The following is an 18,846-nucleotide window of genomic DNA, read 5'->3' as shown; positions in this document are numbered from 1 at the left end:
ATATTTAAATTTCAAAAACATAAGTTTTATCAAGATATTATATTATCAAGATACAAAAAAAAATGTAAAGTAGTTGCAAGTATTGAGTATCATAATGAAGCTGAAAAAAATAACCATTCATCATCAGTGTCTTAATTTCTTACAATTACTAGTCCTTAAACAATTACAATACAAACCAAAAGACGATAATTGTTATCTTAGGTTGTCATCGTTTTAACTTAATTCTGATATAGGAACTATATATATATTATAGACATATATAGTATGTGTTTCGTTTTTTAATTAACACGAATAAATGAGTCAAAAACTGTTTTAATTGGAATTTTTTTATAAACAAATAACTTGTAATGTTAAGAAACACAAACAATGGATTAGATTATTAATTATGCTTAACGTTTCTCTATAGAAATAATATGTCCTGAAACCGGAAACAATAAAATTTCAATTTTCAGACGATCGCATTCTTTTGATGTAATTTTAAAACTCCTCAAAATATTGGCCAAGATACTCTTCATTGCTAACATTCCGAAATGACGTCCTGTAAATAAAAATATCGCATTAAAAAAGTATAAGCCGCAAGTTCGTTATAAAAAAAAAACGAAAAAGAATCATTTATTCCATCGGAAAATGTTAATAAATATCATATTGATTAGGTCCATATAAAATTATCAGCTCATAAATAATTGAAATATACAACATATTTCAATCATATTATGTAGTTTAAGCATCAATTTAAAAAAATATTTTTGTAAATAATATAACTTGACTACCTCGTTGATATAGTAACTAGCATATAAGACCTGTATAACCTGTATATTAGGTGTTATTTATAACAGGATCAATTATTTTTTTTCTATTACCTATGCAATTTCTGGCACCATAACTAAATGGTATAAAAGCACAAGGATGTCTGGTAGCGCTAACTTCTGGTAAAAATCTGTCGGGGTTGAATTCATCCGCGTCAGGTCCCCAGATTTGCTTGGATCGATGCATTATAAACGGCAAAACAGCACAACCAACTCCAGCAGGAACAGTGCATTTTGCTATCACAATAAAAATAGTAAATTCACAACAAAAGAATTATACATAATTACAATGTAACTTATTGAAAAACTTCAAAATTAGTAGACATTGCAGCCATATTCGAATAAAACATATATACATGCAGTAAAAAATAACAGTCTGTATATGTACCAATACCGGGCTAAGCCTCTTATTCCACTTCGTCGCTAAAATGCTGGTTGATCGATATAGATTTGGCGGTCCAATACATGCAGACTTTCTCATTATGTGTTCGTTCACCGCCAAACACGAGATGAGTTATTATAAACATTAATTGAGCAAAATGGTAATTACGTGGGCTTGAACCCGTAATATTTGGAAAGATTCACGTGTTCCAACCACTTCATACAAGTCTCAGAGTAAATAATAACCACACATAATAAATATTTAATGAATGCTTAGCTGCAATTTAAGGTCACGTCACGAGTACAAGCCTCGTTCGCAGTTATAAATTAAATAATAAAATTTAACAAATTTCTTTGAGTAGTGGTTTTTGTAAATGACATTAAGAAAATACATAAATTGCAGACTATTATAATTTGAATGAATGTGTGGAGATTTCTTTGTATATTTTAAAGTTAACTAGCAAATTCTGTTTTAATGAATAATCCTAACTAATATTATAGTAACGATTTCGGTCCTGGAACTACTTCTGTAACGAAGCCTTGAGACTTTTGCCAGATAGAATATGATATATCCGATTTTTACTAAGTCTGTTTCCAGATAAAATATTTCATTTAAAAAAAATAGATGATTTATTGATTAGCTTTCACCTGCGTCAAACTTAACTATTTATAATTACTTATTAAACCTTTATAATTATAAATTTATACATATTATAAAAAAACTGGGTTCTTGAAAACTTATCATGTTATTGTTGTATATTAATGTTTAAATCGTTAGAATTTCAAAACATGTTGAATAAATATTACTAAAACATATAATTTGTAAATACTGCTAACCAAAAATAGTTATTTAGAAAAGTTTCGAGACTGAAAATGTCGAGACTTCCCAAACTCTTAACTTAACTCTTAACTATAAAGTTAAGAGTAACTTAACTCTTAACTTTATAATTACTATAAAGTGTTTTTTTTTTGTTTATTTACGTATAATCGTTAAGCTTTCAAGTATTATATACTTAACCGATCATCATGAAATCATTGCATAAAAGGACATAGGGTACACTTGTCGCAATTAGGCGCACTTTTTGTTAGCTAAAGTTACGTTATCGTCATTCAAGGGTTCTGATCGAACATGCGACTTTTACATCGCTAGGCTCTCCGTGTACCATTGAATAATTATTAAAGATTGTAATAGATAGAAATATTTTATATAAAAACATAATCCAAATCGAAATATGCCTTACTACTTACCTAAAAGTAAGCAAAAGAACCTTACAGGCGTAATTTTACATGAATTAATAAAAGGAAAATATATCAATGATTGAACAATGTAGTTTGTAGATTCTACATATAATTATCGTTGAGTAAGATCACAAATGAAGTTACTCGTACTAATTCCACAACTTTTTTTAAATTATATTATATAAAAAGCTTTATTACATACTACATGAATAGATATTATAGTATTTATAAAACATGTATTAACTTTGAAACTTTGTGTTAAATATACCTACAGTAGTATAATTTTCTATTATAACATTATAAACCTACTTTATTAATTGATTTTAGTAATAATAAGATTTAGACCTTAAATAATTCGTACTATTCGTAAAGCAAGTCCGAAGAAAAAACGCCACCGAGTAACTTTATCCGCGTGCGCATATGTACTCTAACAGAAATCCACGCAAACGAAGCCACAGGCATAGATAGTATGAAATAAATAAAGAAGGCACTTACAAAGTTTAAGTTCCTTTTGTGTCTTTCTACCTATGATAGGAACAACGGTGTACAATCTCATCGTTTCCTTGATAACTCTCTCAAGATATTCCATTTTGTTTAAATCATCTTTAGTCGGAGATCGGTTCGAATCTTCAAATATATTTCTTAACCTGCAATGTTTACTAATAAGCTTAAGTATCTATTTATTTCTAACAAAATGTCACAAACTACTTTCTATCGTCATTCAAATAAAAAAAAATTAAAAAATAAAATAGTTTAGAAGTTATTATATACATAAAGTTATAAGGTTGAAAGGCTTGGTTTTTGTTTTGTTTTACAACGCTGATTTTATGATATAAATACAAAAAAAGAAACGACCAATACTTTAAACTTACTCTGTATAAACCTTCTCCTGTTCTTCCTGGTGGTTTCCCAGCAACAATAAAGCGTATGATATGACAAGCGCGGTGGTGTCGTTACCGGCTATCGTGATGGAGTCTATGTGTTCTCGTAGCTCTTTGTCCTTGAACTTCATATCCCTTTCTAGTAACAACTCTAGAAGATCTCGCCTTCCTTAAAAATATTTAAAATTGCAAACACTAACACGTTAATTTGTAAATAAAATTATGATTACTCATATTATTAAAGTCATATTACTTAAATTATAAAAATGTTTACCCTCACAATAAATAATAAAGTCTTAAGCCGTAATAATTATTTGCGATTAATTACAGTCTCTATGGTCTAATCTCACTAGATACTAGTCACTACTACTTTCTAAGGCCGCAGTACGTAGGTCCTCCGGGTCAAAGCTTCTCCATAAAGCCTTGGATCTCGCGTCTGATCCAAGAAATAAAGAGTGCACTTGTATTTGCACACATAGGTACTTGTGCAGTATAAAATGTCTTGTGCAGGCTACACTCCTTTTAAAATAGCCGACATTCCTGATCAGTGAAGTGGGGGAGGACACCATCATCTCATGGTAAAAATAAATATGAAAATTTGACGAACTGGTTGGCGTGGTTGGTAGATACTTGCCTTTCACGCCAAAGGTTGTGGGTTCGATTCCCACCCAGGTCAGACATTTGTGTGCATGAACATGTCCGTTTGTCCTGAGACTGGGTGTAATTATCTATTTGTCTGGTTTCGATAGTAAAAGCTCTGCTTAGCTTGGGATCAGATGGCTGTGTGTGAATAATGTCCCAGGATATAAAATGTAAAATTAAAGTATATAAACATTTGTAAATACATATCTTGTTTTGTTGTTAAATAAATTAGAAAATTGTGAAGAAGTATAAAACTTTGGCATTCTTCGTATATTGCACCATGCACTGAACCGATCGGATGTGTTCCTAGCGTAGCCTTTATCATATTGAAAAATGTTTTGAAATCAAACTCAGAACTATCGCCTGCGGCCACGGAAAAAGCTACTTGTAACAAAAAGTGTTTTTATTTTTTTATTACTAAATGTATGAATATTTACCTTCTTTTATTGTCTGTCCTTGACTGTCAAATAACTCCTTTTTTTTCTTTACTACCTGAATAAAACAATACGTTTTTACAATTCTTATCAATATCAAACTACTGTTTTATACATAATAGATGCAGCGGCAATTAAAAAAAATAATGTAAATATCTTAATAGAAAATAATGGATAATTAATTAAAAATCCTCAAAATAATAACTTAATATATTGACCAATAGTCTACTACACCTGTTTGCAAGGATTTTTTATAACAGATTGCAAATAAAAAAATCACTGATATTAACTCGAAACGATGACATATATTCGAAAAAAAGTCCATACATAACATATCCATTCATACGTTAGCAAGTTACATCTGATTAACACATTAAGGATATAATTTTCTCACTAAACATCTTTTACGATATTTTTGTACGGGGACGTCATCAACTTGTCAAGTCCAATAATTTTTGTAATAATGATATAATGATACGGTAAACACCAAAAAAACTAAGGTGTCAATTATTTTACTTACCTCGTCCGTAAATTTGTGTGTTAAGTCTATACTTTGCTGTTGTAATTTGGAATATGATGTTAAATTAAAAAGTGCATCGGGTTGCATCCAAGCCTTAAAAAAACGCATACCGATGATCGATATCACAGTATTGCGCGCGCGTAAATATGGAGTGTCTGGATTGTGTTGCACATCCATTTTTTCGCCCATAGCTGTTTCTAAAAAAAATATATTAATTTTAAATATAATATATACACAAATTTATATATCGAATATAGACAAATAAATGGACATTTCACGATAAAGTATGAGTTCAAATAAGTGAGAACAACTAGTCCTTTCATTAAACACATAATGAAAACTTGAAACTGAAGATGAAACGTTTGTATAATGGCACAAATTTCACACTAAGTTATTTTCGTTCAATGTTAGTGAATTTTTAGGCTGTTGTTTACTAACCAAACACAATATCTAACATACACGATGTGATGTACTTGAACACATCAAAATCCGCTTTGCCTAATTGTCCCTCCAAGCGTTTCACCAACACGGATCCCTGTTCACCGAACACGTCAATGTAATCTTCTATAATACGATTGTGAAATATAGGCAACAGTACTCTTCGATGTACCTTCCATAGGTCCACTGGAAACAAAAATTTTATTATTTTCATAATTAATGACACAAGAAAGTTTATTATAGCAATCATAATTTATTATAGCAATCAATATAATATGAATGAAACAATTAATGACAATCATTAATTCTAATTATGACCATATCAATTGCAATTAAAAGCACATGACAATAATAGTATTTTAATATATTTTGTTATTAATGCCTTGTAGGTAAATACTTAATTTACAAATAGCTTAAATTTTTTTATTATGAATGACCTGGTGCTACAAAAAGACCGTTTCCGAGCCACTTTTGGAGAAATCTGTATGACGAATCCTTTTGAAGACAATTCTCCAGGACTTTTTGAACATCATCCGGATTTAGTGTTACTGAAATAAATATTTGTACGTTATAAAATAAGAAAGTATTTGGAAATATTTAAAAAGGTAAAATAAGTCTTACCAACATACAAAGCTGATCCAATCCAAACTTTACTAATTCCACCAGAATTATCCACTAAGCCTGCCAGATGTCGAATGTTATTTAGCACTCCTAAAAATCAAACAACAATATTTTTTGCATATTTAGTAATTTAAAAAAAAAACTATAATTATATTGCAAATTATTTTTCATATTTACATATTGTGTGCTCAATGTTAAAAATTATGACAAAAACTCGTATTGTGCCTATTTGTGCTATCGCTTTCGTTTAGGCCTAAATGACATATTTCTATCTAGTTATATAAATTACATGACCATCGAAATGCATTAAATTACAATACCCTAAAGTTTGTACATGAATGTAAATACAATTAAGTAAATTATATAAGTATATCAAATAAAATCCTGTTAAGTTATAATGGCCTTAACTCACCCTTCAGAACCCTACATTACTAAGTATAAGTATTGCTGTTTGGCGGTAGAGTATATGATGATGCCACTTACATGTTGGTAATAAAAATATAACATTTTGCTCTACGTTTACAGGGCCGTTCTCGTTGGTTTATTTAAGGGATAGTACTTACTAACTACATATATTTACTAGATATAAAGCAATTTTGTTCATAATCTCGATTCGAGATTATATTTCCAAAACATTTTGTAAAGTTTCAAACATACTATTTAAGGAGTATAGAAAATATGATGTTTTATAGGTATATTGAAAAAGCGTTGAAATTTTTGAACTTGATAACAGAACGTCAAATTCTTTCTTACGATAATTTGAACATAATAAATGTTCAAATTATCGTAAGAATGCTTTTAAGTGCCTCCAAATCTTTTAAAGTATTAATTGATGTGACCCAACTATTCCGACTCGTATGCCGTGACGACAAAGGGCATTGCGCTCTCTTATGCCGTCTTTTCAGAGCTCTCTAGTTCATTTTTGCGCAGCACTTATGCTATTTACATGCTAGCAACAATTAATGTTAAAATAATATAATAATAAGCAATAATTGTTGTAATATTTTTTTACGTTCGAGCTTATTACAAATGCTTTTTAATTTATACTGTTGATTGACTACGACAACAGCAGCAGGTAAAAAAATATATATTACTATAATTATGCTATATTATTAATTTATTAGTTTTTATATAAGCTAGTCGTACTTTACGATTCATTTACATGACAACACTGTTTAAACTAAAATTAATTTAGGCCTTAGAAGCTAGTCAAGTCTTTTCTTACTTTCGGGTCCTCCGATAAACCAATGCGTATGTCCGAGGATAGGAAGATATCCTGTGTCTGGCAAGCTCTCGGATAACTCATATAATGGTTTTCTTGAACGACGAAAATACAAGTAGTAAACGCTAAAAAATAACAGTAATAACACTATAACGAGCATTTTATAAGAAATATGAAATCAATCAATATGAAAAATATTATTAAAACAATATAAATAATAAGTTTTCGATACAAAATCTGCGAGCGTACTGGTGAATTTTAGCATAGTTATGTGGTTATATTCACGCCTAACTGCTAAGTTTCTTCTACTATATTGAACTATTTACGTAAGTTATAAAACTGAAAATGATTTAAAGACTGAAAGTAAATCGTGACCACACATCAATTTTTACCCGATTGTCTTACTTACATATATCCGATAAAGTATGTCTAAATAATTATTTTAATTTAGCATATTATTCATTATTCGAAAAATTAGTATAGTAATATTTATGTAGTTATTATATTAAATATGTCTTAATTGAGTATCATCCATATACATTATGACATATAACATAATTGAAAAAGGAGTTTTTTACTATCTATTATATATTTAAAGTTCTTCAGGAAAAGTTTAATAGGACTCTAGCTATCATCAAAACATTCAATATTCATCTTTTAAATTTAAATATTAATCATAAAATAAATTATCTACTTATTAGAGAATAAGTTCTTTATTGCTTCACAGAGCGTTTTATTGGTAGTCGTTTTTTAAACTATTTTTTTATAATATACCTACTCATGTTGTCTACTATGATATAATGAGATAATCCTAATTATTTAAATAATATAAGCAGACAAAAGAATATAATTTTATAAGGACAATATGTACAATTATTGTTGTTTAACATCAATATACCGAAACAGTTGATTTTTGAATGCCAAAACAACCTTTTACCATTATAAATATCCTTACTTGTACTTAAGGAATAATATTCTTTTATCGCAGAATTTACGCAGGCAAATTCACCATTTTTCTTGTTGTTAAGTATAAAAAACTAAGTGCTTAACGCATGATTAATAAATATTTGTAGAGCGTTCAAATTTACTTAGACAACTTTGCAACGTATAAATGAAGTTGGATTTTGATTCCTCGACTTGGAAGGTGTGTTTTACGTTAAAAACCTAAAACAAAAGTTAGAATTGGAGATAAAAACTTGTGAGTAAATAGTATAAAAAGACGTGTGATTTTTTTCGCTTTGTCCAAATCTTACCCATTTTGAGTTGGCGAAACTTTTACGGGAGCCTACTTGGAACCCACTTTGGACATGGCTTTGTTTGTGGGTTGGTTTCCTGACACTACGAGTTATTGAGGCGATAACTACTAATGACGTTGAGGTCTGATTCCACATAAAAGCTTATAATAGACTCTTACCCACACGGGTTAAGATGGATTAGTTTTATTGTATTCTGCCGGAAGCTAAAGTGTTTTTAAAACATTGTATACACGAGCGCTTAATACGTACTTAGTATTATTACAAGTAATTTTGAATTACACATTTTGCTCATAATTGTACATAATTTTACAAGTTCATTTATTATTTCGCCCAAGGTTTCGACAGAGTTGCATCTGCCGTGGTCGGGTCGTGACCTAAAAATCTTATTAAAACCCGAATAAAATATGATAATATAACCGCGAAAGTTTAATGTGTTTAATTCTATAAGGTATCGGTTAGGCATCATTAATATTTATGTATTATATTGGTACTTTTTAAAACAGGTTGTCTTCTATTTGCCCAGGTATTTCAAAAAAATTGAAGATGATTATCGTAGCAATTGTGCTTATCATATTATGTGCCTATGGGGCGTATTGGATCGCTGATTTAAGACGATTGGACAGGGCTATAGCGACGTTGCCAATCCCACCCGCCTTACCTCTCGTAGGTAATGCTATGCTTTTTATCGGAAGTACTGAGAGTAAGTTTTTTTCATTATTTACTTGCTTAGAATTAAATCAGTCTCAGTTAATAGAATTGTTAGTCCCTAAATAAAAGAAAAATAATAAAAGAAAATGAAACAGAAAATATCGAACAACGAATTAATTATTATTAGAAAAGTCATAATTTTTTTTAATTTTATATATTTCTACTACATAAACCGATTGTTAGTAAAAATAAAAATTACTTAAGTATTTCAATTACGTAGTGAAAGTATTGAATTTAACAGCAAGTCTATGTATGTTTTCAATGTTCTGTATATAAAGAAAATAATAATGGTGTTTTATACACAATAACTAGATTTTTTGTTTAGTACGATAAAGTAAATGTGTACATACTAATTTATCAAAAAGTAAGTCAACCTTAGTTTTAATAACTTACACTACAAATTATTATTGTAACACCTTTATCATTTACACATACTATAGTTTTATGCATAAATCAATTGTTTCATGTAAAAGTATTAATGAGGCACTGGATTATAATAATTAATAGAAACATTAGGTACAGTTACAATTTAATCTCAAAAGTCCTTTATATATTTAATGTATTTGTTTTTATTTTTTTATACACACGGACATCTGATCCCAAACTAAGCAGAGCTTGTGCTATGGAAACCAGACAGATGTATTAATACAACAGATGTACTAATATACTACTTTTCTTTTGTAAACACATACTTATATAGATAATTACACCCAGACTCAGGACAAACAGACATATTCATGCACACAAATCTCTATCCTGGATGGGAATCGAACCCACAACCTTCGGCGTGAAAGGCAAGTATCTACCAACCATGCCAACCGGCTCGTCAAAAGTAATTTTAACATAATTAAAATCGCATAGGTGCCCTATATTATTGTGTAACATTGACAAATATTGATTAACATGACAGCAAATACAATATGTACTCGTAGCGGTTGAATGCATATTTTCCAACGTATAATAAACTTGAGGTCACGAACTATTCATTCAATATGTAAAAGGTTTATAAAATTAATGTTAATATTATATATTATTAAATAACATTGAAGCACAATTACAAAATTGATAAATTCGACGTTTATATCTTTCTAGTCTTTTTATAAATATGATAATTTTACTAATTAATATTCTACTAAAACAAAATATAATACAAGTTTTTGCGGCGAAGCTTTAATTAATAAAAAAATATTTTATATATATGTATACCTACCAACTGTAAAGTAATTTAATAAGAAATAATTTGTTTATTACAACGTTATTAAACCCTACTCAAAGATTATAAGACAAAATATAAATAGCATGCAAATTGTTTTATAAATAGCACCAAGCTTCTTACTGCTTGCTTGAATAACTCACATTTATTTTTCTCAGAAATTTTAAAAAACCTTGAATATATCGCTTCGTTGGCATTGAAACATAAAGGTGCAGTAAAACTGTGGTTAGGACCCAAGTTATATATTGGTAAGTAAATAAAAAAGCACAATACTTATTTTTTATATACAATATGTATGTAGGAAAACTTGTTGCACCTAGGCCAGTTTTTAACACTTTCGTTTAAAAAAAATAATGATTAGGTTAAGACTTGTCAAACTTTTTTTTTTAAGGTTAAGGTTTTGGTTAAGGTTAAGGTTTTGACTTGTGAAAATGGAAAAAGCAACTATTTAACTATATAATGCATTTATAAAATCTGATGACAAACTATTAATTAGCCTCTAAAAAAGGGGGACAACAGCGTAAGGTACAAGAGACGCGATGTACTTTGGACTATCTACTGTAATAGGTCAAAGTTGGACCATTCAAGTTAAATTTTGGACAAATGAAAATAACCAAGCACTTTAATTTTTACTTGTGACCATAAATGGTCGATCATAACTTTATAATCATTCATAATCATTTATCTCTTGTACATATTGTTCATACTTTAATTTGTCGATAGTATCACAACAGATCACATTTAGGCCTTAAATCTATAAAGTTATTGCTTACTTAAACAACTTTTAATTTCCATTAAAAACAAATAAAAATAATCAAAAAGGTTTACCTTATTCCTCAGAAAACTTTTTTCCTGCAACATTGGCCAGTGTCCAAAGTACATAGTTATGAACAACAAAACATGGAGTATATGATATGCCCAAAGTACAACAGGGTACATGTGTTTTAGTATTTGATACATATTGACTTTTTTATGTTATAAACAGATGGACGAGTAAATGGGACCTGGTGGTAAGTGGTCACCACCGCCCATAGACATTGGCGATGTAAGAAATAATAACCATTTCTTACATTGTCAATGCGCCACCAACCTTGGGAACTGAGATGTTATGTCCCATGTGCCTGTAATTACACTGGCACACTCACCCTTCAAACCGGAACGCAACAATACTAAGTATCGCTGCTTAATATAGCGGCGGAATATCTGATGAGTGGGTGGTACGCATCCAGATGGGCCGGCAAAAAGCCCTACCATCAGGAGCCTGACTTGAGTCGAGATGGCACCAGTGGATAGAACTTTCTCAAGGATTGTGCGTAAAAAAATATTGGAGATATCATGAGCACCTTAATCGAAAATCGCGAATTCATATTCAATCAAGGATCACTAAATTTTCCCCTGCTTGGTTTGTGTTTGTAACTCATTTCGTGCTCGATGGTAAAGAAAATATCACGACTAAAATATCAATTCTGCCACCTGATGTAGAGTAGCGTACCATCGCCTAAACGAGTTATCTGGGCTTAATATAAATTCTTAAGGTTGCTTAATACATAATATAATATTATAGTCTACGTCTACTTTTAATTGCGTTTTTGCCATCATATATGGGAGACTGAATTGGTTTTGGTCTTTATATTTCAAGTCAATATTGTATTAAATAAAAAATAATATATAATTCTAAGAACTATGAATATAAAATAATAACGAGAATACAAAAAATCTCAAATACAATTTAAAGGTTCTGATGAAATAAAAGTAAATAATAGTTATCTGTTTTACAGCGATAGGTAATCCGGAAGATGCCCAAGTAGTTTTAGATAATTGCCTCGATAAGGATGCGGTTTATCGGTTTTTACGTCCTTGGCTTGGACGTGGACTCTTCATTGCTCCTCGTAAGTGCCTTCCTATACCTACTGACATATGTAATTTACAAGCAAATAGAAAATATATTAACCTTGTCTTGATCTCATTATAACTTGATTGATGTATTAGAATATTAATATTAAAAAAGTATATATTAGTACTTATATATTATAAAATTAATTAATTTAATTAAAAGCGCGAATAATCTTACATTATTCACGTTTTTGCTATAACATTAATTTGCCTGTATGATTTCGAAATCGTAATATACCTTTTTTTTAGTTGGACTGTGGAAAGCTCACAGAAAAGTATTGTTACCGATTTTTCACAATAAAGTAGTGGAGGAATACTTGAGTGTTATTTCTACACAAGCGGACGTGCTTCTCGAACGGATCGCCGAGCAATCCGGAAAATCTGAATTTGACGTACTGAAATACATCACTGCATGTACCCTAGACATTGTATTTGGTAAAATATTATATTATATTGAGGAAGCGTTAATTATATATTCATAAGTTTAAAAACTTTTTGGATCAAACCCGCAATTTAATATATCAAGGATTCTACATACATATATTATTATGTATAGCGATATAAAATAGTATTATCTGATCTCAGAAACTGCAATGGGTGAACGAATGGATGTCCAACATACTCCAGACACGTCTTACCTTCGAGCACGTCACACTGTCATGACGATATTAAACAAGCGCTTCTTTAAAGTGTGGCTGCAACCTGATTTTATTTTCAATCTAACTCCTTTCGCTAAACAACAGAGAGAAAACATTGAGATCACTCATAAATTTACTGATGAGGTTAGTTTTTATGTAATTATACATAAAGAAGAAATTATTTTTTAATAAAAATTCTAATTCCGATTGAGTGCACAAGTGCGTGCGTAAGCATTGCTCTCCCTCGCTCATTCTTCATCTCCTCAGAGATAAGACGCAGGTTTCGCAGCACCAACGACTTTACGTGCTTTTCGACCCACCCCTTGGAAGACTATAAATTTTCTAAGATTGGGCTGCTTCTGGGAATTTCCTTACAGAAAAACCCTCCAACTTTTATTGGCCTGACCCGAGGATCTAAATTAAGTACTTCATGATTTACAGCCAGATAACCTAGAAACTAGATAAAGCATTCACTCGCAGTGAAGAAATAACAATAACCTAACAACAACATAAAGTATTTTTTATTTCTTTTAATAACGTTAGAGTTTCTGTTGAATAACATATTTCTCAGGTAGTGAAGAAAAAACGGAGACAACAGAATATGGCGATAAGTGACAATCAGCTTGGTATGATTTTTTTTTTTTTTGTTTAAAATGCATACGTAGACACAAGTCTTATCGGCAATTTAATTTTTTTTATGTTTCCTGTAGCGATCATTGCTTCGAAGAGTAACAAATCCATCTCTCAAACTTTCGCGTTTATAATATTAGAAGGATAGGTATATTAAACATAGGTATTTAATATAATATACATGTTTCCTGTTTATTTACGTAATATTTTAACGAAAAGAACTTTTTTATTATTATTCACAGTTTCATTTTAATGTACTTAAATATTACATAAGAATAAAGCAATAATAGCATTAGGGTACGGGTAACAACCATAACATCGCCAGGTGGCTGGTTTAAGTAAATTCTAAAAATTAAATTCCTAATTTACCTAACCATACAACTATTACAAGTCCACAACTAAACATGTAGCTAAGTGTAAATGTAATAAAACTTTTATTTCCATGTTACGGCTACTAACAAATAAACCATGCTTTGTAAATTATCCATTGTACTCAGATGCCGCATCTCCTTGACTTATTAGATTTACAACTAATTTTATCGAGTAGCCTTGAACACAAACATAACATAGACACAAGAAGATAGAACACAAAAATAAATGCTATGGTACAAACTATTTACTCTTGTGATATAAACGTGCACAGATTTTTGCAGCAATCAATACATAGTTATATATTTTTTCAGAATATCGATTATAAATAACATACAAGTCAACAATTCTGCGAACATTTTTTTCTGATGAAGAAGGCAATGAAATTACTTGAATTATTTAAAGTATATCTCATGCCATACTCATTAAATGATAGACATACATAAGTATATTTATGCAACGTATATTACAGAAATATATTTGTTTGATTTACATCAAGATATTTACATAGCGCAGTATATAACCAATGTTAATACACAAAATACGTACATATATGTATATGAGTACGAAGAAAACAAAGTTTATGGAAACAACCTCGCGTTCATATTTTATGGAAACATTCTAACTTTGTCAAGTATAGTAAAATACAAACATAACGTCATGTAAAGGTACCTATCGCAAATAGAACGTCATAACGTAAACAAATGCGCGTCATTTTTTGTCAATTTAGCGTAACACAAATATTATCTAAGACATGATAATTCTGGAAACTAAATAACAAATACCACACACATTGGCGACAATTTCAGCCATGATAATGTATTGTTTTTGATATTTATATGTGCTTTTACCGGATAATTATTGATAATATAATTATACAAATATTTAGCAGAGCCTTATTAAACAAATGATTTTTAAGAAAGGTTTCAGGAATTGTTCGTTTAGAAAAAATACGTTACTTTTTTAAGATTTGTAACTTTTTACTATTTTGTACCTTAATTAATACAATAACAAACTCATATTGCTTACAAATCAGCTTTTCTTTAAAAAACAATACTGAGTTTTCACGGGTTTTCCGTAACCGGGGGTAGTTTTTACTTTGACTATCAATAAGTTAGTGTGATTCTTCTATATTTAAAGTTGAATTTGTATAGTAGTTTTCTTATTTAAAGACCACACTAATGTGTATAAAATACTTAGAAATAAATAATTAAGAAAAAATAATTCAGCTCGACAGCCAAAAACCGTACTCGATATGCTATTCGGACGCGAGATCGAGTTTACAGATGAGCAATTACGGGAACATATAGATTCTATTACGATTGCCGGTAACGACACAACCGCGTTGGTCATCGCTTACACCTTGGTATTACTCGGTATTCATCAGGATGCACAAAATAAAGTCCTGCAGGAGTGAGTATACCATTGTATATTTTTTATTCTAAATACATTCACCGACAAACGTGTACAATTCACTAGAGTTTATTAATGTATTTGTAAAACTAAATTCGATTTAAAAATACAATTGCTTTTTAATTTATACTGTTGAGTAAAATGAAAAGTGTTAATATTATATTCAATATGTCAAATAATTTACGAAAAAAGGTAACAACCCGTAAATATCCCATAGCTGGGCAAAGGCCTCCCCCTCATCTCATCAGAAGAAGGTTTGATAATCTGATAACTTAATCCACCAAACTGCTCCTGGGTTGGTGAACTTATATGTAAGACTTTCATCTGGTACATACAACAAATTAAAACAAATTAGTACAAATTGCCTCACGTTGTACTCCTTAACCGCCGAACACGAGATGAATTATAAACGTGTTTGTGTATTGATATTCAATACTTTTCAGACAAAAAAATATTTTCGGCGACTCTAAGCGAGGAGCTTTAAAAGAAGACATTTTTAAAATGAATTATTTGGAAAGAGTTATCAAAGAAAGTATGCGTCTTTACGCGGTTGTGCCAATCATTTCACGTAATATTCATAAAGATATTTATTTGCGTAAGTTGATTTGTTATTATAAGATTTTCTTAAAAAGGAATTCAACACCGAATAAAGTTTTATTCATATAACGATTTTTAAAATATTATTGTCGGTTTTTTTGTGCGCTTAGTAAATTAATTTATAAAATTTTATTTAGTTATTATTAATAATAATTTATTTATTATTAATTAGTAGCTGCCTCGTTGGTCGGGTGGCTTGATGTAAGGCCGCAGACCCGGAGTTCCTGGATTAAATTCCCAGATCGGGCCAGTAAAAAGTTATTGAGTTTTTCTGTGAGAAAATTCTCAGTAGCAGCCCGGAGTTGGGAAGTTGGAAGTATGTACACTCCCGTGCCTCGGAAAGCACGTAAAGCCGTTGGTCCCATCGGATCATGAGATTTAGGGAATAGAGAGTGCAGTAGTGTTTGCGCACACACTTGTGCACTATAATATCCTGCGTAGTTGGCTAATCTCTCTTGAGATTGGCCGCCGTGGCCGAAATCGGTCTGGAGGTCATTATTTTTTATTAATATATTATATATTATTATAAATAATAAAAAATACTCTATACATCCTGTACAAAGATATATTTCATGTTTTAGCACATAGTAATGTAACAGTCCCAGCGGGTGCCGGAGCAGTTGTGGGTGCTTTTGCAATTCATCGATTGGAATCTCTTTGGGGACCGAATGCTAATGAGTTCGACCCGGATAGATTCCTACCAGAACGTTCTATTGATCGACATCCCGCCGCCTTCATTCCCTTTAGCTACGGCCCAAGAAATTGCATAGGTAACATCGCTTTTGCTATTTATTTCTTAATATGATAATATACATATAATTAACTAGTTTCATTAAATACATATATATACATTTTATATTTTTTTTAACATGCAGGTAGAAACTTCGGTATGATAATAATTAAGTGCATCATATCCAGTTTTGTAAGGTCGTACAAAATAGAAGCAAACGACCTAGGACCTCTGAAAATAGAAATACTCCTGTTTCCTATCAAGGGTCATCAAATCAAAGTAACAAAAAGATTGCCGTGAAAACTTTTAAAATGATTTTAAGAAGATCATATTTAAGTAAAACATACGCAAATGTAATAAACACACATGAAATTGTACTTTAAAATAAAACGATGTATTGCTCTCTTTTCAATAAAATTGTTTTATTAATTTTATATATTAAATAATGGTAGACTAGTCCATTTGATTCAGTTAATTAATGCAATAATTCAATTATTTAAATTATTTATTCGAAACCCACGAATCCCAATGTGATGAAAAATGACAATGAATCTAGATGAATAATAATATAATAAATAAAATATATAAATAAGCACACACACACAGAATAGTTTGACAACTGATTACCTTTGACAATGACTAGCTTTAGTTTTACCAACAAAACTTTATTGAAAATAAGAGGTTGGAAAAATAATGTTCGAAACATACAAATGTACTTATATATATTTTCGGCAAATTTACAAGCATAATTACTTGATTATGGCCGAATTTCAACCACTGTGCTACTAGATCTAGTATAAGTAAATATAAGTACCATATCCGTATATTTAACGTAACTAATCCATGATTTTTAGTATATATTTAGTATATATAATATTTTATTATATACTACTACTGATCAATAAAATATGTAGGAAAGTTAAACTTCAACTTAAGCCTTTTCTTGAAAACGCCATCGCACCAAAAACATAAAATATAAAATAAGCAAGTCTCGCAACTAAATCCTTCCACCGAAAAAAGTTGTGAGGCCTCATGTAAAACAAATAAGTAGCAAGAAGCATTTTCAATAACTTTTCATATATTGCAGGCAAACAGGCAGGAGGCTCACCTGATGGAAAGTGACTACCAACGCCCATGGATGGATGGTGTTGCAGGTGACACCAGTGACATTTACATTACGGTTGACATAATAAATAATATCTTGACTTTGCAATCGATATCGTATCATCATCATCAACCCTTCGTCGTCCACTGCTGGACATGGCTTCTCCAATGGCACGCCACTGAGCTCGATCTTCAGTTCTCAATCTCCATCCGCTTCCAGTCACTTTGCGTATATAGTCACTCCAACTAGCTGGAGGGTGTTCTACACTACGTTTTCTACACATATACTCCAACGATCGTCGGTCCTGCGTTAAATGTGACCAGCCCACTGCTAGTTCAGCTTACTAATCCTTTGGGCTATGTTGATACTTAGGTTCTCTGTCGGGTCACCACATTTGGGATTCGATCCTTCAGAGAAACTTCGAGCATAGCCCTCTCCATAGCTCGTTGAGCGACCTTAAAATGGTGGACCAAACGCACTGTCAGTGTCCACGTCTCGGCTTCGTGGGTCATAACCGGTAAGACGCATTTTTGTATTCAAACATTGTAATATTCGTGACGAAAAGACTTGACCAAGTTTCCTATACGCTGCCCAGCCGAGCTGTACTCTTCTACGTACCTCCTTCTCAAAGTTGTTTCGACCCAACTGTAAAGTTTGCCCAAGTACACATACTCCTGAACAACTTCAAGAGGAACTCCGTTAATAGCTAATGGTTCTGGGTTGACATGTTCATTGAACATTATCATGATTTTGTCTAAGTTTATCCCAATTCGAGCAGAAGAATCAGCCAAGCTCAGCATATACTGCATGTCCTGCACGGTTTTTGTCACGATGACTATATCGTCTACAAATCTCAAATGGGAAAGGTATTCGCCGTTAATGTTTATACCCCGCCCTTCCAGTGCAGCCTCTTGAACATATCATCTAATGCATTAGTGAACAATTTTGGGGATACCCAATTATGATTTTTTTTATTGAATAGGTAGGCGGACGAGCATGTGGGCCACCTGATGATAAGTGGTCACCAACGCCCATAGACATTGGCATTATAAGAAATGTTAACCATCGCTTACATCGCCAATGCGCCACCAACCTTGGGAACTAAGATGT

General features: G+C 31.0%; 2 protein-coding genes across 4 annotated transcripts; one reads left to right on the top strand and one right to left on the bottom strand.

Annotated features, from left to right (window-relative positions):
* Window positions 1-316: 316 nt before the first annotated feature.
* On the bottom strand, window positions 317-7,420 carry LOC126771571 (cytochrome P450 4C1-like). The gene is made up of 10 exons (XM_050491517.1): window positions 7,188-7,420; window positions 5,963-6,052; window positions 5,779-5,889; window positions 5,342-5,527; window positions 4,904-5,100; window positions 4,387-4,441; window positions 3,299-3,476; window positions 2,922-3,073; window positions 861-1,043; window positions 317-538 (listed from the first exon to the last, which is right to left on the bottom strand). Exons 1-10 carry the CDS (start codon window positions 7,342-7,344, stop codon window positions 390-392), a joined length of 1,458 nt encoding a protein of 485 aa, XP_050347474.1. The 5' UTR covers window positions 7,345-7,420; the 3' UTR covers window positions 317-389.
* Window positions 7,421-8,318: 898 nt separating this feature from the next.
* LOC126772098 (cytochrome P450 4C1-like) lies at window positions 8,319-17,034 on the top strand. Of its 3 annotated transcripts, none has more exons than XM_050492271.1 (11): window positions 8,319-8,382; window positions 8,964-9,140; window positions 10,520-10,609; window positions 12,140-12,250; window positions 12,504-12,689; window positions 12,840-13,036; window positions 13,464-13,518; window positions 15,121-15,304; window positions 15,748-15,899; window positions 16,483-16,671; window positions 16,777-17,034. In XM_050492271.1, exons 2-11 carry the CDS (start codon window positions 8,984-8,986, stop codon window positions 16,929-16,931), a joined length of 1,476 nt encoding a protein of 491 aa, XP_050348228.1. In that variant the 5' UTR covers window positions 8,319-8,382; window positions 8,964-8,983; the 3' UTR covers window positions 16,932-17,034. The 3 variants fall into 3 exon arrangements, with proteins under 3 accessions (XP_050348228.1, XP_050348229.1, XP_050348227.1); XM_050492272.1 differs by lacking the exon at window positions 8,319-8,382 and adding an exon at window positions 8,874-8,888; XM_050492270.1 differs by lacking the exon at window positions 8,319-8,382 and having other exon boundaries at window positions 8,944-9,107.
* Window positions 17,035-18,846: the final 1,812 nt, after the last annotated feature.

This window comes from Nymphalis io, chromosome 11 (genome assembly GCF_905147045.1).
Source record: "Nymphalis io chromosome 11, ilAglIoxx1.1, whole genome shotgun sequence".
Classification (NCBI taxonomy): Eukaryota; Metazoa; Arthropoda; class Insecta; order Lepidoptera; family Nymphalidae; genus Nymphalis; species Nymphalis io.
The sequence above is the reverse complement of the archived record's forward strand: the minus strand, read 5'-3'. Positions and strand labels throughout refer to the sequence as shown.

Excerpts from the sequence above, each read along its gene's own strand:
- LOC126771571 (XM_050491517.1), bottom strand. The coding sequence starts at position 7,344 with ATGCTCGTTATAGTGTTATTACTGTTATTTTTTAGCGTTTACTACTTG. Across the intron at positions 5,528-5,778 it reads CGGTCTTTTTGTAGCACCAG|TGGACCTATGGAAGGTACAT; the intron begins GTCATTCATAAT and ends TTTTGTTTCCAG. Across the intron at positions 3,477-4,386 it reads AGGACAGACAATAAAAGAAG|GAAGGCGAGATCTTCTAGAG; the intron begins GTAAATATTCAT and ends AATATTTTTAAG.
- LOC126772098 (XM_050492271.1), top strand. The coding sequence starts at position 8,984 with ATGATTATCGTAGCAATTGTGCTTATCATATTATGTGCCTATGGGGCG. Across the intron at positions 9,141-10,519 it reads TTTTATCGGAAGTACTGAGA|AAATTTTAAAAAACCTTGAA; the intron begins GTAAGTTTTTTT and ends TATTTTTCTCAG. Across the intron at positions 12,690-12,839 it reads TACCCTAGACATTGTATTTG|AAACTGCAATGGGTGAACGA; the intron begins GTAAAATATTAT and ends ATCTGATCTCAG.